Source organism: Uloborus diversus, chromosome 4 (genome assembly GCF_026930045.1).
Source record: "Uloborus diversus isolate 005 chromosome 4, Udiv.v.3.1, whole genome shotgun sequence".
Lineage (NCBI taxonomy): Eukaryota > Metazoa > Arthropoda > Arachnida > Araneae > Uloboridae > Uloborus > Uloborus diversus.
The window spans coordinates 3,760,223-3,782,754 of NC_072734.1; the positions used below are offsets into that span (position 1 = coordinate 3,760,223).

Below are 22,532 nucleotides of genomic sequence, written 5' to 3' on the forward strand. Positions count from 1 at the left end.
AAAATTATTTGATATACTCAAACAAATTTCTTCATTAAGTAGAATCTGTTGCCTGCCAATTTTGTGGTCTTTCCAGTTAATATTTAAAAAGAAGTGCAACTAAAAAATACATGCTGGGGTTGCATTGTGACACTCCACTTGAATATAACTTGATATTTCTGCTGTTGTCAGCAAGATGTAACTTGGGAGAATTTTTTTTAAAAAGAAATTATTCGATTTTGCAAACAGTTTTTATTTTATCTAGGTCTACAGAAGATACTGAAAATTCTACACTGCAAAATATAGCAACAAGGACAATAGGTACAAATCTTTTTTTTTTTTATTATTTTTTTATTGTAAACTAAATCAGATAACTAAAACAAAATTTCAACTATGCAAATACATTCATTGTAAGAAAATCAATAAATTATTTTCTTTTGTATTTAGTTATATATTACCTCATTTACATGCTTTTCAACTTCAGGGAAGAAGTCCAGTGTTTCAGCTACATACGGCACTAGAGAGCTCAAAAGGCCAGGCCTTGCTTTCATGGTACGATTGGCTGTATATGCAGCTCTTCTGATAATTTTTCTCAAAACATGACTTTATAAAGAAATTTTTACATAATGTGAGTAAAATTAGTTGAATATTTTGAAAAACAAATATGCAGTTCACTTTACACAATGCTGGCAAATTGTGAAATGACACAATTTGCATGTTGTGACATTTTCAGGCAAAAATTTGCACCTTATTCAAAGAATTTTAAACTTTGCCTTTTAATTGTTATACTAGAGGGCTCGGCACCTAGCTCACTTTGCTCACCAACCTGCTTGCTACCAGCGGAATGTGACAATTAATGATTATGAAGCTTTGAATGTTCAGAACATCCAGGAATAGATCTGGGATGGGGTGAGGATGTTCTTAAGACTTGATGTTTGGCTCTTTAAGGGTTAGAGGGGTGAGATATGACGGAATGGCTTCCCTTGGATGTTCTGTATCCAACAGTATCAGTATTGACTTGGTACACACGGTATGGACATGAACAGGTTTTAACAATATAGATGTTCAAACAAAAGGAACTATAATGTATCATAATATTAAGTATCAACTTTCTAAAATGTTTCTGTGTACACTCAAACTTGTTTTTGTGTTTTTTTTTTTTTTTTTTTTTTGTACAATTCTTTATTTGCGTGGTTTTTTGTTTTTTGATTTTTTTTTTTTCATTTTTTGGGTGGTATGGGAAAATTTAAATCAAACTGGAACATAATTGACAAAGTTATCGATAAAACAATTGCAAGGTTTTGATGTAAAGGATTTTGAACCAGTTTTACCACTAGAAACGTTGTCTGACCATGAAGGATTACATTTATAAGTCTTGAAAACTTTTGTATGTGTAAATTAAGTACATAGCAAAGAAAATATTAAAACCTGTTTGCATACGTAATTTATGAATCAGACTAGCTGCGTGCCCGGCGTTGCACGGGCTACCTAAAAAATGTAAGAGCAGTCCAGTTGATGCTTTTGTAGTACACTGACACTAGTTTCTAACGCGTTTAGGAATAAATAAATGCGCGTAAAGCAAGGTTTGCAAAACACCAGTAAAACATATTTTTGCCAAAACACCTCATCAACGTTAATAATCGTTATCAATGATACAAGTTATGAGTACATTTTCAGTCAGCACAAAAGGGGAAAATATATGCATTATCAACTATAATCTTTACTCACGTTAAACTGAATTACATCTGATAGACTATATCGGAAATATTTATGCACAATAACAATCCGCTTTTTACATAAAATAGTCTACTACCCGGCGTTGCCTGGGTGTTTATTAATGCAACATACCACTCAGATAAATATTTGGATGGATTCTATCCACATGGTCGTACAAGAATTACATCAATCCGTTTTCCAGGTACAAACCCTCAAAGAACTCAAATAACTTGTAAATCACTCATTTACTTTACGACGTGCACGGTCCTCCTCGAAAATGAAAGTTATGTCATGTGACGCGTATTTAACAATCAGGCTTGAACAAAAAAAAAAAAAAAAACAGCAAAATTTTGCTGTAGATTACGGCAAAATAATTGAAAAGTAAACAACTTAAACACCCTGATTACAGGAAAAGCCTTAAAACAAAAGCCTAATTTTATTTCTTTATATTCGAGAAAAAAAAATGGCAACAAATCTTTCATCTCAATGATTTTCTTCACCCAATATACATTTTAATTCGGAACTCCAGCGCTCGAATATGCTACCTTGCGGTGATTTAAAAAACTGCAAAAGGAACTAAAACATTGTCACGTTGCGTAACAACGTGTGTCTGTTGACGTAAACACAGGCAGTTTGTTCTGAGTATTTATTAACGCGATCGATGTGTCTTAGTTTGCTTTCAGCTACAGAAATTAAATTCGTCCCTTAGTAGTATTCTCGAGCTTCTCAAAATAATGTTAGTTTTCATTATTTCCTTAAATTGGTGAAAGCGAAAATTCTGGATTAACAAACTTGGATAACGTTATACAAGGTAAAAAATTTTATTGTTTTGTATGAATTTGTAAGAATATGGGGTTTTTTTTAATCTTAAATTAATTAAACTTACCATATTTTACAGCAGCATTTAGTTGGAATGGACAGTATGCAAAATATTTTCTTGAACATATTATCGTAGAACAAAATGAATAACCGAGAAAGAATTTACTTTATTCCTTTTATTCTCAGCTGAAAGGTTTCGCCAAATTTGTTTAGGGTTATAGTTTTTGTACAGTGCGAGCAAAGTAGCCTTGGCGAGATTTCGCGTTTTTAGTTAAACCATTTTTAATTTTTATCATGAGTGGAATAAAATGGTAGTAAGATTACAGCATTCGATAAGTGAAAAGAAATAATGGTCAATCAACTGAAAAGAAAACTACCACCATATATCCGTGAGAATTTTGTTGATGATTTGCATAACATGACACAATTAAACCGTAACTCAGAAATTAGAAAAATCGAAACAGAAAATTTTTAAATGAACCGATTCGGGAATTCGAAAGAAATAACTCAGCTACAAATGGAAAAAAAATAAGCGCTAGCCAAGCAAGGCAAAAAAGTATCATCTTCTCTCGATAACAATTTGTAATGTCACATTGAATTTTCTAGCATTAATTGTTATTCTTGTCAGGCTACAATTATTATTTAGTTTTATCAAGAATTGATAAATATCGAATTCAACATCCTGGAAATAGCTGCTTAGAACTACGAACTACGTAGTTTGCATTAATCTTTGACGTTTAGTAATGCTTCTTAAATTCTCATTTCTTTCTACGTGGGTCAGAATATCCACAAGACTTTGAAAATTAATTTAAAAAGAGTAAAGCGAAAAAATCATACGTACGAACAAAAATCACAACACTTTTAGCATTTTCTTCGTTACCATGTGCGTTTGTTTTAGTTTTCAATTCCGCCATTAGACAGTGACTTCAGTGCCCCCTATAGTTCGTTGGAGTTGCGAATAAAAGCGTTGTTGCGGAAAGTTGAGATGAAGCACTGAATAATAATTTGAATGGAGGAAAGCCTTCGAAAAATAGGGATTTGATTTTGTAATCTAAGAGTCATAATTAATAGTTTTTAATTGATATCTCCGCTAATTATTATCGGAGGATTATGTTAAATAGCCAAACATGAAGACGGGAAGATGACGAATCCATTGATACCTGGTTCGATGGTCAGTTCACTGTTGTTCGGGAGAAGAAGCTTGGACATAGATAGATAGATAGATACTCAGATTTTATATGTATAAGACTAGCTGCGTCGCCCGGCTTTGCACGGTCCACCTCAAAAATAAAAGTTATGTCAAGTGACGCGAGTTCAACACTCAGGCTTGAACCAAAAAAAAAAGTCAGTGTAGTTTTGCGGCAGATTGCGGAAAACCCCCCAAAAAAGTAAACAATTTAAATCCCCTGATTACAGGAAAAGCCTCAAAACAAAAACAAGAATTTTACCTGTTCATATTCGAGAAAAAGAAATGGCAACAGATCTTTCATCTCAATGATTTTCTTCACACTGTAAATTTTAATAAAAGCGTTCATCCGGAAAGTTGAGTTGAAGCACTGAATAATAATTTAAATGGAGGAAAGCCTTCGAAAAATATGGATTTGATTTTGAAATCTAAGAGTCATAATTAATAGTTTTTAATTGATATCTCCGCTAATTATTATCGGAGGATTATGTTAAATAGCCAAACATGAAGACGGGAAGATGACGAATCCATCGATACCTGGTTCGATGGTCAGTTCACTGTCGTTCGGGAGAAGAAGCTTGGACATAGATAGATAGATAGATACTCAGATTTTATATGTATAAGATTATAAAAGATTTGGCAGGATTTTTAATAGCTGCTGCGTATTGATTTTTTTAAAAGTAATTCCTAGTTACTTTCTAATAATTCGAATTATTTTCAACATGAGACTTTCTGTATGTAGTCCTTACTCAATGAATTTAAAAATAATAATAATGTTGCAAACGCTATTTTCATAGCCAAGCCTGAGGTTTTGCGTGACTTTTTTTCTTGCGATTGCTATTCATAGCACAAAAATAGTTTTGAGTGTATCTAAAAAATAATGATTTGTATGTGTTATGGGTGTGGCTGGCACTGTAATGCATGGCATTGATATAACTCATTCCTTTTCAAGTTTAAAATTTTGCTTTTGAAAGTTGATACTGCATATTATAATGCATAAAGGTTTCTATTATTCGAAAACATCAATATTAAAAGCTAAAGATAAATATTCCGGGAAAGAAGTGCAAATTTATGCATAAGAATATCTCACTTGTAGAAATGGATTGAGCAATTTATGAAATTAATAGTTTTCATACCCAGCATCATGAGCATCTGGAAACAAACCATCTGAAATTGCAATGCATAACATGCGAGAATGGTCAGCAATTATTCTATAAGCTGTATCAATCTCATCTCGATCTTCACGTCCAACTTTACCGGTATATGAGCGAATTCCCAAGTTCTGCACAAAATAAAATACATAGAGTTAGTTGGGGTAAACAAAAATGGGGTGAATGAAAAAAAATTATTACTATACTTCTGGTTATTTTTTTATAGTGACCCCCCCCCCCCCCTCAGTCATGCATTATTAGGAAAGTGCTGGGCCAAACCCTCTTTTTTATCTTTCTTGATGCGCCGACCTTCCTCCATTGAAATTAAAGCAAAACTTGATCCCAAAAGCAAACTAAAGATTCACACAAGCCTGACCTTTGAAACGTAACTCTTGTTTCCCTTATCCACTAGAATTTGTTTCGAATATAATTCCGACCTTCGTTTTTAGCCTAATTATTTTAAATGAAAACATTAAAAAGCTCTTTATTATTCAAAAAGATAATTACTATTGAAAAATACTTGGGTTTTGTATGCATACAGTAGACAGGAAAGTGAAAAACATCACATCATCAACTACTAAGTTTTTGATAAAAAATTTCCATTTTAATTGAATTAAAAGTTCTTTTTTGTCTGAAAGCAAGCTGCCCCCTTTTTGGTTTGGGGGAGACACTACTTAAATTAAATGAAAAAAAATTTTAATTTGCTAACAAATAATCATACTGTCAAATTTTAATACCCAGTTATTCTCAAGGAGTAGAGCCTTAGATGAAATGCACAAAATTTTATCTCTCAACTGATTCAGATAGAAAAGGAAGACTCTAAAGTTGAATCATTGAAATTGATTATTCCATGTATCCTAATTGAATATACACGGAACTCAATGCAGAAAATGATAACATGAGTGCAAAATACAGTCGGACCTCAATATAAGGTCACCCCTCGGGACTTCATGAAACTGACCTTATAAGCGGGATGACCTTATAACCGATTCATATATATTTTATAACATGTGTGCAAGGAACAAACATACATTTTAAGGGATAAACATTTATACATTAATTCTTTTTAAATTTTAAAACATTCAAAAATATCAGTAATTAAGTTATAATAGTTTAATAGATTTGAACCAATTAAAACCTTTGGAGTCAATAAGAAATTTTAAAATGATTTTTTAGAACTTTCATGTAGAGTAAAGCTGCTTACAAATATGCCCCAGTCGAGAACTGATGTGCAACTTACCTAACTTAAAATTATCATTAATACTGGACTAATAGGTTTTTTCTTTAATTAAGGCACAACGGTTTCTAATTGTTTTCTGAAAATTTTATTCGGCTTCTCATGACTGGTAAAAAAAGTGCGATATGTACACTCTGACAGTGTTGGGCATTAATCAACTAAATCCTCAATCGACTAAAGTAATCTGACTCTCATTTAGTTCCGACTAATATTTTAAAAATTTAATTCAATTGCAGACGAAGATTAACGTTAGTTTAAACTAACGCGTTAGTTGATTAAAAAAACTAATTTAGTTCAGATTGATTTAGTTCAGATTAAATTAATCAAATTGAATTTAGTCAGATTAAAAGTAATCAGATTAAAAGTAATCAAATTAATTTGATTAAATTTTTAATTCAGATTAAATTCGTAAAATATAAATGTCACATGAACAGAGACACATTTGTGTTTCTACGTGTATGTACATATTTACGCAAGCATACACGAGTTAATACGTGTATATACGACTATGTGCGTAAATATATGTATATAAACGTGTTATCCCGCGTATGTTCGTGTACGGAGGTATATTTGAATTTTTAAGTGAATATACATATTTATGTGTGCATACACGAGTAAATATGTGTATATACGAGTATGTACGTGTACACAAGAGAATATGCATATGGATATGTGTTACCCCGAGTATACTCGTGTACAGAGGTAAATTTGCTTTTAATTGTGAAAACACATACTTATGCGTGCACGCAAGCGAAAATACGTGTATGTACGTGTACACATGAGAATATGCGTATAGATACGTTTTACCCCGAGTATACTCGTGTAAAGAGGTACATTTGTATTTCTACGTGTTCATGCATATTTAAGCGTGCATATACGAGAAAGTACGTGTATATACAAGTATGTTCGTGTAAACACGAGAATATGCGTATAGATATTTGTTACCCCGAGTATACTCGTGTAAAGAGGTACATTTGTATTTGTACGTGTATATACATATTTGTGCGTGCATATAGGAGAAGGTACGTGTATATACAAGTACGTTCATGTACACACGAGAATATATGTAAACATACGTGTTACCCCGAGTATACTCGTGTACAGAGGTAAATTTCTATTTAAACGTGTATATATATATAGATGCATGCATATAAGAGAAAATACGTGTATATACGAGTAAGTACGTGTACACACGACAAATAAGTGTTTAACCCGAGTATACTCGTGTACGAAGGCACATTTGTATTTCTACGTGTGTATGCATATCTATACGTTTATAAACGAGTAAATACATATATATACGATTATGTACGACTACACACGATAATATGCGTATAGATACGTGTTACCCCGAGTATACTCGTGTACAGAGGTAAATTTGCTTTTAATCGTGTATATACATACTTATGCATGCACACAAGCGAAAATACGTTTATGTACGTGTACACATGAGAATATGCGTATAGATACGTGTTACCCCGAGTATACTCGTGTAAAGAGGTACATTTGTATTTCTACGTGTATGTGCATAACATATTCAAGCATGCATATAAGAGAAAGTACGTGTACATGCAAGAATGTTCGTGTACACACTAGAATATGCGTATAGATATGTGTTCCCGAGTATACTCGTGTAAAGAGGTACATTTGTATTTGTACGTGTATATACATATTTGTGCGTGCATATAGGAGAAGGTACGTGTATATACAAGTACGTTCATGTACACACGCGAATATATGTAAACATACGTGTTACCCCGAGTATACTCGTGTACAGAGGTAAATTTCTATTTAAACGTGTATATATATATAGATGCATGCATATAAGAGAAAATACGTGTATATACGAGTGAGTACGTGTACACACGACAAATAAGTGTTTAACATGAGTTTACTCATGTACGAAGGCACATTTGTATTTCTACGTGTGTATGCATATCTATGCGTTTATAAACAAGTAAATACATATATATACGATTATGTACGAGTACACACGATAGTATGCGTATAGATACGTGTTACCCCGAGTATACTCGTGTACAGAGGTAAATTTGCTTTTAATCGTGTATATACATACTTATGCGTGCACACAAGCGAAAATACGTTTATGTACGTGTACACATGAGAATATGCGTATAGATACGTGTTACCCCGAGTATACTCGTGTAAAGAGGTACATTTGTATTTCGACGTGTATGTACATAACATATTCAAGCATGCATATACGAGAAAGTACGTGTACATGCAAGAATGTTCGTGTACACACTAGAATATGCGTATAGATATGTGTTACCCCGAGTATACTCGTGTAAAGAGCTACATTTGTATTTGTACGTGTATATAGATATTTATGCGTGCATAAACAAGAAGGTACATATTTATACAAGTATGTTCATGTACACGCGAGAATATATGTAAACATACGTTTTATCCCGAGTATACTCGTGTATAGAGCTACATTTGTATTTCTACGTGTATATACGTATTTAAGCGTGCATATACGAGAAAGTACGTGTATATACAAGTATGTTCGTGTACACATGAGAATATGCGTATAGATGCATGTTAACCCGAGTATACTCGTGCACAGAGGAAAATTTGTATTTATGATTGTACATACACTTTTATGCGTGTATGTAAGAGAAAAGACAAGTATATACGAGTATGTACGTGTACGCAAGAGAATATGCGTTTAAACCAGTGTTGTGCATTAATCAACTAAATCCTCAATCGACTAAAGTAATCTGACTCACATTTAGTTCAGATTATATTAAATCGGATTTTTTCAATTGCAGACGACGATTAACGTTAGTTTAAACTAACTTGGTTAGTCGTAGGGAAAAAAAACTAATTTAGTTCAGATTGATTTAGTTCAGACTAATTTAATCAGATTGATTTAGTCAAACTAATTTAATCAGATTGATTTAGTCAACTAAAGTAAGCAGATTAAACTTCGTCAGATTAAACTTTATACTAAATCTAGAGAGATTGAAATAAATCTACATCGTATGTACTTGTATTTTCTCATGTATGCACGCATAAAAATGTATGTACAATCTTAAATACAAATGTACCTCTACACACGAGTATACTCGGTGTAACATTTATCTACACGCATATTCTCGTGTGAACACGTACATACTCGTATTCTCTTATATGCCCACATAAATATGTATATACACGTTTAAAAGCAAATTTCTCTGTGCACAAGTATACTCGGCGTAACAAGTATCTTTACGCATGTTCTCTCGTGTGTTCACATACATAATCGTATATAAATGCATTTACCTATGTATAAGCGCATAAATATGCATATACACATAGAAATTCAAATGTACCATTGTACACTAGTATACTCGGGCTAAAAAGGAATATATACGTCTATTCTCGTGTGTACATGAACTTACTCGAATATACACGTATTTTCTCGTAAATGCATGCATAAATATATATATATATATTTATATATATATATATATACGTCTATTCTCGTGGCTACGCGAACTTTTTCAAATATACACGTATTTACTCGTGTATGCACAAATAAATTTGTGCATACACTTAGAAATTACACATACCTCCGTCCACGAATATACTCGGGATAACAGGTAGAAATGCAAAAAAAAAAAAAATTGGGTTTACACTTACCTACTCGTATATACACGTATTTACTTGTGTTTACACGTACTTATAGGTATATACACGTAGAAATACAAAATTTCCAGTATACACGAATATTCGGGATAACGCGTATATATACGGATATGCACAAAACTACTCCTTAATACATGTTTTTACTCATATATACAAGTGTATGCGAGCATAAATATGTTTTTTAACGTATTAACGAACAAATACAAATGTACCTCTGTACACGAGTATACTCGGGTTACACGTTTCTATTCGCATATTCTCTTGTGTACACGAACATACTCGTACATACTTGTCTTTTCTCGTATATGCTCGCATAAAATTGTATGTACAATCTTAAATACAAATTCTCCTCTCTGCACGAGTATACTCGGGTTAACACGCATCTATATGCATATTCTCGTGTGTACACGAACATACTTGTATATACAAATACTTTCTCGTATATGCAAGCTTAAATATGCATGAACACATAGAAATACAAATGTACCTCTTTACACGAGTATACTCGGGGTAACACGTATCTATACGCATATTTTCAGGTGTACACGTACATACTCGTATATACACGTATTTAGTCGTTTATAAACGCATAAATATGCATATACACGTAGAAATACAAATGTGCCATCGTACACGAGTATACTCGGGTTGAACAAGTATCTATATACCTATTGTCGTATGTACATGTACTTACTCGTATATACATGTATTTTCTCGTATATGCATGCATCAATGTGCGCATACACGTTTAAATAGAAATTTACCTCTGTGCACGAATATACTCGGGGTAACACGTATGTTGACATATATTCTCGTGTGTAAATGAACATACTTGTATATACACGTACCTTCTTGTTTATGCACGCATACATATCTATATACACGTACAAATACAAATGTAGCTTTTTACACAAGTATACTCGGGGTAACACATATCTATACGCATATTCTCGTGTGTACACGAACATACTTGTATGTACACGTGCTTTCTCGTATATGCATGCTTGAAAATGTATATACACGTCGAAATAGAAATGTACCTCTTTACACGAGTATACTCGGGGTAACACGTATCTATACGCATATTCTCATGTGTCCACGTACATACTCGTATATACACGTATTTACTCGTTTATAAACGCATAAATATGCATATAAACGTAGAAATACAAATGTTCCATCGTACACGAGTATACTCGGGTTAAACAATTATCTATATACCTATTGTCATGTGTACACGTACTTACTCGTATATACACGTATTTTCTCGTATATGCATGCATCAATGTGTATATACACGTTTAAACAGAAATTTACCTCTGTGCACGAGTATACTCGGGGTAACACGTATGTTTACGTATATTCTCGTGTGTACATGAACATACTTTTATATACACGTACCTTCTTGTTTATGCACGCATAAATATCTATATACACGTACAAATACAAATGTAGCTTTTTACACGAGTATACTCGGGTAACACATATCTATACGCATATTCTCGTGTGTACACGAACATACTTGTATGTACACGTGCTTTCTCGTATATGCATGCTTGAAAATGTATATACACGTCGAAATAGGAATGTACCTCTTTACACGAGTATACTCGGGGTAACACGTATCTATACGCATATTCTCATGTGTACACGTACATACTCGTATATACACGTATTTACTCGTTTATAAACGCATAAATATGCATATAAACGTAGAAATACAAATGTTCCATCGTACACGAGTATACTCGGGTTAAACAAGTATCTATATACCTATTGTCATGTGTACACGTACTTACTCGTATATACACGTATTTTCTCGTATATGCATGCATCAATGTGTATATACACGTTTAAATAGAAATTTACCTCTGTGCACGAGTATACTCGGGGTAACACGTATGTTTACGTATATTCTCGTGTGTACATGAACATACTTTTATATACACGTACCTTCTTGTTTATGCACGCATAAATATCTATATACACGTACAAATACAAATGTAGCTTTTTACACGAGTATGCTCAGGGTAACACATATCTATACGCATATTCTCGTGTGTACACGAACATACTTGTATGTACACGTACTTTCTCGTATATGCATGTTTGAATATGTATATAAACGTCGAAATACAAATGTACCTCTTTACACGATTATACTCGGGGTAACACGTATCTATGCGCATATTCTCATGTATACACGTATATAAACGTATTTTCGCTTGTGTGCACGCATAAGTATGTGTATACACAATTAAAAGCAAATTTACCTCTGTACACGAGTATACTTGGGGTTACACGTATCCATATGCATATTCTCTTGTATATACGTACATACTCGTATATACACGTATTTACTCGTGTATGCACACATAAATATGTATATTTACTTAAAATTTAAAATATACCTCCGTACACGAACATACGCGGGATAACACGTTTATATACGTATATACCCGCACGTAGTCGTATGTACACGCATTAACTCGTGTATGCTTGCATAAATATATATATACACGTAGAAATACAAATGTGCCTCTGTTCATGTGATATTTATATTTTACGAATTTAATCTGAATTAAAAATTTAATCAAATCAATTTGATTACTTTTAATCTGATTACTTTTAATCTGACTAAATTCAATCTGATTAATTTAATCTGAACTAAATCAATCTGAACTAAATTAGTTTTTTTAATCAACTAACGAGTTAGTTTAAACTAACGTTAATCTTCTGTCTGCAATTGAATTAAATTTTTAAAATATTAGTCTGAACTAAATGGGAGTCAGATTACTTTAGTCAACTAATCAATCAATTACAAATTTAGTTGATTTTTTTAGTTGATGCCCAACACTGCACTCTGAATGTCCTCGTTATTGCTTTATATTTTAGTGTCACTGTCGTAATATTCACTTTCTACTGCATTCAGTGCACTACATGCTATGTTAATAGAAGGAATATGACTTTTCACTTTTTAAGAATCGTATATCGCGGAAAATTCTTGGAAGTGAATCTATTAGGCACTGAAATCATTAAAAGAAATCAGACATAAGTGACCATATAAGCGATTAATGTATTACCATAGATCTGATTAGACATAACATAGAATTCCTGTTCAATGAGCCAGGACTTTAGAAAAGTGACTTTATATGCGAGGTGATGTTATAAGCGAGTGACCTTATATCGAGGTCTGACTGTATATCCCTCAACTCAGCAGTATAATGGGTTTCTACTGCATGATTTTGCATTACATAACTAGAAATTTAAAAAACATGAACTTGACATTCATCCTTTTTTTAATCTAGTACAAAATTACAAAAACAAAAAATAATAATAATATATTTTTTCCCCTTTATTTATTTAACAATAATTTTAAAAAAAGAAAAGAGAAAAAACCTAACAAATTAGTGTAAAATATTTTGAAAAAATGATACTTACTTTTTCAATTGCATTAAATAATGGTATAAAAATATCAGTTTCGTAATTTGACATGGTGCCTTGCAAAACAGCGGTCAGTCTTTCAAATCCCATGCCAGTATCAACATTCAAGCTAGGTATCTTTTTCAATGAACCATCGTTTTCTCTGTTAATGAGAGTAATGAATGTAGAGTTAAAGTAAAAACAGCTAAAACTATAACGTCCTCCAATAATAATAATGTGAAGCCACATGTCAAACAGATTAAAATATGACAACAGATAAATAAATAAAGTGAAAAAAATTTCCTATTTGGATATAATATAGTAATCCAAAGAATAATAATTCTTTATATTCTTTGGATTACTATATTATATCCAAATAGGAATCTTCAGTGTAATTAAGAATATCAACACTGAACAATGCTGTAAATGGACAAAGTTGCAAAAAAAAAAAAAAAATTGTCAGTTATTTCTGAGGTTCAAGAAACATCTTTTCAAATCCAAAAAGTTGTGACGATATTGATGATAAGCCATTCACTATTAAATAAAACCAATGTGCAGGAACTCATTGAAGCAGTTCTAATTCTGTAATTTTAAAATTATGGAGAGGATTCTAAGCGCGACAAACAGCTGCTTGATGAATCTGTTAACGGAAGGTTGTGACACCAGTGGAAAATTGATATTCAACTGCTGTCGCGTGTTGCCAATCAGGAAGTGCAACCTTTACACCAAGGGCTGTCTCACAAATTTTGCTGTTGCAGAACTCTAGTAAGAAACAGCTGAATTTTGAGTCAAAGAAAGCAACATTAGTTCCGATTTCAGGGGTTCAAGCCCATTATTTCAGCATTCCATATACCTTCTTCAACTTTTGTTACTTGAGAGGATGAGCTTCTAACTTTTAAGCCTAAAATTATCATTTGCTGCTGCAGAGGTGGAAGACCAACCTTGAAATGGCATTGAAAATCATACATTAGAAGATGGTGCAAGGCAGAATTTTATTGGCATATTGCATACTTGCATTTTTAAACTGGATTCTATGATGACTGCACCATATGCGGACAAAAACTTGCTCTCTGTTGCGAGATAGTACATGGCAGCTGTTGGTTTTGTTTTAGTTATAGTGGGTCATAGTGCACCTCCACATAGAGGCTTCCTTGTCAACAACAACCTGCCAAGTGAGGGGGACAGAGAGCAGGGGCTGACTGGGTCCCGCATGAGGGTGTCAACCTTGGTCTCCAAAGAGCGCAAAAAAAAAAAAAAAAAAAAGTGGAAAAAAAAAGGTGGGGAAAAAAAGGGTTCAATAAAAAGAAGGTGGGAAAAAAAGAAAAGAAAAAGATAGAAAGGAAAAAAAACGATGGTATGCAGGATTACGAGTTTAAAGAAAAGAAAAACAAAAGTGAAGGGAAGTCGCACAGGTTTGTGGGCGCAAAAAAAAAGAAAAGAAAGAAAAAAGAAAACAGAAAAAAAACGAAATTGCACCAAAATGTTTAAAAAATAAATTAATTTGAAAAAAAAAAATTATGAAAAAAGGTGTCTAGGCTTGAGGGTGCATCGGCCAGCAGGCCAGTCTGTCCCTGACAGAGAGAAGATTAAAATCAACATTGCTTTCGAGTTTACATTTAATTGTTTTATTTGTCACGCTTATATTCAATTATGCATAAACATGTTCGCTACAATGGATAACCCCCCATTTATTCGGATCAAATTTGTAGATTTAAAAAATAATATTAACTTAAATGATAATTTCAAATTACAATTGCAAGAACAAAACTATTTATACGCCAAATATTCGGTTTTTGCTTTGATTAATCATACAACTCGTGCATAGAATGTAAAATAAATTATAGTAGCAATTTAATAAACAAGTTAGCATACTTGGAACATAAGTCCGATACCACTGCACCTGAATAATGATATAATGATATAAATGCCTATAAATCCCTATAAATGAAATCCCTATAAATGCCTATAAATCCCTATAAATGAAAAAGCATTTGCAGGAAAAGGTACTGTGTTGTTCTGTTACAAAGCATTGTTTTACTGCTCTTTGCCGTAATAAAAGATAAGTCTGCTAATTTAATGATGTGTTTTGCAATTTACTCATATTACCCAGATTATCCAGATTTTTTTTCATTTGGATTGCTGTTTGGTCTCAGTTATTCTGGATAAACAAGATTGTACTTTATTTGACGTAAAGCAGTACGAGTCATTTGCTTTGCATTTAACTGGTACCTACTTTGTTGGAAAGAGAGTAATTACAGCTTAATAAGAATAAGATCAGTTTTATCAAACCAAATAATCTGTTCCCCAATATGTGTGACATTTTAGAAAATTTTTTGGGCAATCACGATTGCTTATTGTTCTCACTTGACTGTTTTGATGCGCTATCATTTTATTTTCCCGCCAGCACCCTCTGCAGCATCACCGTTGACCGGCTCCTCACGATGCTGCTCCTCTAGCGAAAGCCATCTCCAGGTTGCATCCATGTCCTACACACACCCGCATACATACACAACTATACGTATGCGTGCACACACAAATACATACACACACAAAAACATACACACTTAAACATACATACACACACACGCATACATACAGACACCTACACATACACACACAACTACCCATACACTCATCACACTCATGCCTGCACACAGACACAAACACATATGCCTACTAGGGCTCGACAGATGGCATTTTTTGGCCGATGGGCCGATGCCGATTGTTGGCCGATTGTTCAAAGATGGCCGATGGCCGATTGTTTTCCTCCAAATGGCCGATTACTGATGGCCGATGGCAAAAAAAAAATCAAACAGAAATAAATTGATAAGATTGTCAGGGATTTAAAGGATCATTGATTCATTTCACTTTACTTCCTTTCTACGAATAAAGAATTGTAATCACAAAAAAAAAATATCAGATTTCGACATAAATTTCTATTTTAGTATCACCAAATTTATACTTCACAAGTTTTTTCGGCACATCTGTACATACATATGTACTTAAGAACATATAGATAACCAAATATCCATTTTGAACGCCTCCTCAGTTAATTATCGCAAATTCTCTTGTGATGTCTTCGTGCGCGTAAACTTGCGTCACTCAAAAACGTTATGAAATAGTAAATTGAAAACTCATACGTACGTAGTATGATCTAAAAGTTCGAGGACAAGTTTTATAAATCCTTACCCTAAATAGTTCACATTACCGAAGCATATATCTATGTACAAAATAGTCACCTTGAACGATTATGCACTTCTGCCAAAGTTCGTATAGCTTTTAGAAGTACTTCTGGAAGACATTTTTCGCAAATGCCTGTAAGGCCTCTTGAGCTGCTGCTTTAACTTCATCGTGGGGAAGAAGGCGACTTTCATGTTGAGGATGCACGGTTCGATTGGTCAATACTCTGATATGACAAACAAATAACATAACGTTTCGTCGGACTTAGCTCCGTGTGACTTTTACCTGTTCCCAGCAAAAAAACATTTGCGTAGACACCGATTTTTTCCGTTAGGAGAAGATGAAGCTGCATCATAGAAGGTAGCGAAAAATGGCTTCCAGAAGTGTTTCCAAAAGTTATACGAACACTGGCAGAAGTACATAGTCCCTTAAGGCGACCTTTTGAAGGTGGATGTGCTTCGGTAATGTGAACGATTCTGGGTAAGATTTTATACAGCTTGTCCCCGAAATTTTACATCGTACTACGTACAATTTGTATAGAGTGTAGTTATGCTTCTCCTTTTTTGACTGCTGTATGATGAAAGAGAAAGAACAATAGCCAAAAAAAGAAGGAAGAAAAACAAAGAGACTGTTTAATAACCAATTCATTTGTTTTTTTTTTTTTCTTTTTAAATTGAGCATATAACTAAGATTTCAGTAATGTTGCACTAATGTATGGATTTAGGTACACTAAACATTGTTAAAAAAATTAAATTATGTTGTTTAATCATTCAAAAAAAAAGAATAGAACTATGAAACCGTCAACAAATTACGCAATTAAAGTGGAAATATTGCACGTAGACATTTTTTAGTCATCAAATTAATCAAAAAAGATAAGAGATAAATTACAATATTAAATCAAAATAGTAATATTTTTATACTTATTTAAAATTTATGAATAGAAAAGTTTGCATTTTTCATAAAAGCTATAACAGTGACATACATTTTGCTGAAAAAAAAATAGCCATAAAAAGAGCAAGGTTCTTAAAACGCAGGTACAATAAACAAACTCAATATTTACACCAAGTTAATAACTGAATACATATACTACTTGATCTGATGCTTGCACACATAGTATAGAACAATTTGATTGTTTAATCTTTTATGAAGCTTTACAAGATTATTGAAGCTAAGTTCAAATTAAATTTTTCAATTTAACAATAATTTTCTAAAATTTGAAAAATTGCATAATAGAAAATCCTTACAACTTTTCTATAAAAAACGAAAATAACTTATTCATTTATTTTATATAAATACATAAAAATAGTTACTTACAACCGAAAAAAATCAATCGCTACTAATGATGCAAAAAAAGATGGCAATTTACGAAATATAGGTGAAACAAGTATGATAAATACGCAAAATGACATTTCTTGACTAAAATAAATAATCGCTAAATATTTAAGAAATGCTTGAAACGACGAGGTAGGGTTAGGGGAGTCACCCTCTGATTTTGGAGTAAATCACACTTCGGCCCCAACCTCTGCCTCATTTTTTTAGTACAGAACAGCTACCACCAACGCCTCGGAAGAGTTTCTGAATTTACTTCAGCACTTCCAGAAGAAAAAATCAAAAGTCCCTTTGATTTCCGAATTATGTCACCATTCAAAACGTCTTTAATCAATATCTTACATTAATGCCCTAAATTCTTTCTAAACAATAGATAAAGTTTGAAGAAAAAAACTCTCCAATTTTATGAATGGTGTTAGTCTTAAACAACTCAGAAATACAACTAGAGTTTAATTTCAGAAATTGAGGGAGTGGGAGGAGGGGCACGCAAGTGTTCTCGGAAATTCAAAAAATAGTCGTAAAAATAGAGTTTAAAATAATCATAAACATTGAGCAGAAAACCCTTTCAAAACTTGCACTACGATTTTGTTTTGACGTGCAATGGCGGATTTAAAATATACCAAATGTTGCAATAGCGCGGGAGGCCCCATAACCATAGGGCCACAGAATGAGTTACAAAAATGCGAATGATAAATGTTTTACAAACTTCTGTGATTCCCAAAACGTATTTCGACGGGCCCCAAACTTGTAACTCCGCTGAAGCGATACAGAAAAGACTGCATTACTGTGATTCATATTACAAATATCGCAAAATTAAAAATTACCGTCGGTTCAACGGGAATCTAATAAAATGACACAAAAATCGGTTTCGCCATCTCATATTTGTTTCCATAGTCTTCAATTCGGCAATATATCACCAAATGATCGCCAGTCTGAGACGCTATATTAGTTTTGCATTGAAATAAGTAATTAATAGCCACAAAAAATGAGTAAACAGGCTTTTCAGAACACCCGATTGAAAACAAAAAGAGAAGTGCACAACTGGAACGTCCGCAGACCCCACATATGAAACTTTAACCTTCTACAGATTATCATTTTTGAGTTATGACTTATGATAGATACATACGTACATCCTGCTGCAAGAAACAACGCAATAATTAACTTGTTTGGTACCTGAATGTAATATTAAAAACTCTTCTAGGGATGACTAAAAATAGAAATTCATACTGAAATTTAAGTAAATAATTTTATATGAAAACAACAACTCCATTTACCTTGTATTAAAAAGTAAAACAGCAAAGGTCCTTTTTTTTTTCTTTTCAAAACATCGGCCAATTCCATCGGCTTTTCGATGTTTTTTAAGGTTGATGGGCCGATGTTTCCCGCAAGTTAGCATCAGCCGCCGATGCCGATGGCTAAATTGTTGAACCATCGGCGCCGATGCATCGGTCGAGTCCTAATGCCTACACACATACATTCCCCACCACACACAAACACACATGCCTACACACACATACACATACCCCCTACACACAAACACACATACCCCCCGCACACACATAAACACACATGGCTACATACACACACACACTAGTGCTTGCGAAAAACATAATTTGAATTCAAGAGGTCAAAATTCAATTTTTTTTTTTGGTTTTAAGATCATTTACAATTTATAATTATGGCAGGATTCTAATTACATTAATATATGAGTGACGCTCAACTTTACAAGCTCCTTGGAACAAGGAGAAAAGTTTGTAAAAAACGAGTCTGCGATATCGAAACGAATAAAAAAACTGTGTACTCTATATGGTGAGCATATTTTCATAACAAGTTCTATTAATAATTACATATTTTTTTAATACACCAAGTAAAGAAAAAAATCAAAAAACACAGACACAGGAAGATGAAATTACTATTTAAATCAAAGGGGCTATCTTCCTCCCTGAGATTTATTATTCCTGATGATGGAATTTTCAGTTAAGAGCTACTTTGACATTATGTCAAATCTATAAAACAACATATTACTGTCATTTTTAGTTTAAAAAAGAATGAAAATTACATTGTTTGAATGAAAGATTTTTTTTATGACTAATGAACAGCTTATAAATAAGAGATTCGTAAAATAGAATCGTAATTAAAATTGGAAAATCACTAATTTCCCCAAAATTCTTATGTACTTGCTCTCAGCTCATAGGGTTTGTTAATTTCTGACTGAAATTACAAGGCTATGAAACAGATGTAAGAGCTATTCAAGAACTGTCTTAGGAAAGAAATTCAATCAAGACAAACACAGATCCAACAGTTGCATAGATCTTCTGTCTGACACATCCAAGTTTAATACATTTAATGGCTTAGTTTTTTTTTTTGGCGATATACCATACGTTATTTTGTCTTTTTAATGAACTTTTAAACAAAACAAAGGTATTAAACAAGACACACAGTTCTATTAAAACAAAAAATAATTCGCTAAATAGTTAATATAAACAGTTAAAATGTAAAATAACCCTCCATACAAAAAAAAAGCCATTAAGGGAAGTGAAAAGCTCGATTAAAATAACCCCCACAAGCATGAAGACTACTTTGTACTTTTCCGCTACAAGTACGCTTTGGGGCAAATTTTCAACCTTTCGGCGATCATTTTTATTTTATTCATTGCCGGAATTACTTGTTTAGCGATATCATACGTTATTTTGTCTTGAACATAAAAAAAACAAAGATGTTAAACAAGCATTAAAAAGAAAGATAAATCACTAAACAATTGCAACTCAGCCCATAAAATGTAAAATAATTTAAGAAAAGAAGTCATTAAATAAGGTGAAAAGATAGATTAAAATAGCTCACAAGCTGTAAAACATAAAAAAAACTTCATGAAAATGTTGAATGATCAGTCAAAAAAAGAAACTGTAATAGAATTTACTGCCAAGTTGCAAAATACTAGAAAACAACATTATTTAAAACATAGTATTTTATTATCCAAGTAGTTTTATTTGCAACAGAGAGGATACAAGGATTGCAATAAAATTTAAATGCCCCAATTCTCGCCAAATGTACATAGAATTTTACTGATCAGAAGCTAACATGACATAAAATTTTAAGCTTGCCATTATTGCTCCTTAGAAACCCAAAATACATTGTTTCAATTGAAAACTCAAAACTTGAAATTCTCAATTCTAAGAAAACAGACAAAGTGCAAATAATATTTATGCAAAAAAATGTGATATCTCATCAAAAACAACCCTGTTGTAAAAATTTCCCCGCCAAGAAAACCTGTAAGACTTTCCCATGAAAAAGAAGACTTTCATCCTAAACCCAAAAACCCTCAGCCTTAAAAAGTTAAGATATCTAGTTTTCCTGCCTAGTGTCTGCCAAACTATCATCCTCCCTGTTTTCCTCTTTCATCACAACTACTTTTGCTAGAACCTGCCCCCATCACCAACTCCTCACCAGTGAGGATAGATCCTTGAAATTGTTTTCAATGCTGTTTGGCGGGAAGCTTTGTAAAGTGAGGTAGTTGCTTGGGGAGCAAAAAGCTACCTGTTAAACTGGATTGAAAACAATTCAGAGGATCTATCCTCACTGGTGAGAAGTTGGCAATGGTGGCAGGTTCTAGCAAAAGTAGTTGTGATGAAAGAGAAAAACAGGGAGGATGGTAGTTTGGCAGACACTAGGCCGGAAAACTAGATAAAACTTTTTAAGGCTAAGGGTTTTTGGGTTTAGGATGAAATTCTTCTTTTTTGTGGGGAAGAGTTACAGCTTTTCTTGGCTGGGAACTTTTTAAAACAGGATTGCTTTTAATGAGATAGGTACTACAATTGGCACATTTTTAATCCTACAGATTTTTTCACATTTCCTATAGTGCTGCCATGTCTGGTAAAAGTTATATAACACTACATATTTGGAGATACCAAACATTCTTTTTAAAAAGAATTTTAAACAAAAGAAGTAAATTAAACAAGATTGGAAGCTCCATTAAAAGGAAAAATAACCCACCAATAAAAAAGCAAGCAAAATAAAGAACATGAAAGGTTTCATTAAAATAACTTGTTAACCAAAAAAAAGCTTGAAATTTTCATTAAAATGCAAAATTAAAACATGAAAATTAAACATGGCAGCGCCATCAACAATATTCGTCCATTGTCACCAAGGCCAGCAGCTAACAACAATAGCAAGATAACTTTAGCGTTATTTCTGGGATTAGATATCTTACTATTGCTCTGAGGCGACGATATCTGCAAACTTCCATTTTTAAAATGGATTCTGCAAATGACTGTCCTCATATGCAGACAAAAACTTGCCCCCATATCGGGCAAGTTTTTGATATTGATGGGGCAAATATCAAAACCTTGTAACAGTCTAACAGAAAAGTAACTAATATAACAAATCAAAAAACTAAAACAGCAGTTCATAAAGATTCTTAACAAAGTTCATGTATTCTTGGGGATTATCAGTGAATAAAAAAATTGAACAAAAGTCAAAACAAAATTACTTACTTATTATACTGGATGAAAACCAGATTCCATATTTCTATTAAATCTGGCCTATCAGCATTAATCCTTTTAGAGGCATCCTCTGCACCAGAAGAAATGAAATCATAATGTATTTCAGTACATGGACCACAGGGACCTACATCAGCCATTTCCCAAAAATTCTCTTTGGTTCCAAAAGGATAGATATGGTCAGGAGGGACCCTAAAGATATATAATAATTTAATTACACAGAAATAAAAATGGAAAAAATATGGTATAAATTTATGAAGAAACAATCTCATTTTTTACTTTTTCAATTTTTAATTCAATTGTCTCTCATTGAAGTATTTTTTACTTTTTTGTACAGTGTAACGGAAACATTCTACCAAGGA

The 22,532-nt window shown here is 32.9% G+C and overlaps 1 protein-coding gene across 1 annotated transcript in view; it reads right to left on the reverse strand.

The window, feature by feature from the left end:
* Positions 1–22,532, reverse strand: part of LOC129219768 (alanine--tRNA ligase, cytoplasmic-like) — a 116,168-nt gene that overhangs the window by 87,011 nt on the left and 6,625 nt on the right. Inside the window, exons 2-5 of the mRNA XM_054854065.1 lie at positions 22,165–22,362; positions 13,184–13,328; positions 4,837–4,982; positions 438–582 (exon numbers count right to left, since the gene is read on the reverse strand). Coding sequence (XP_054710040.1) covers positions 438–582; positions 4,837–4,982; positions 13,184–13,328; positions 22,165–22,362 — 634 coding nt within the window. The remainder of the gene's footprint in view (positions 1–437; positions 583–4,836; positions 4,983–13,183; positions 13,329–22,164; positions 22,363–22,532) is intronic.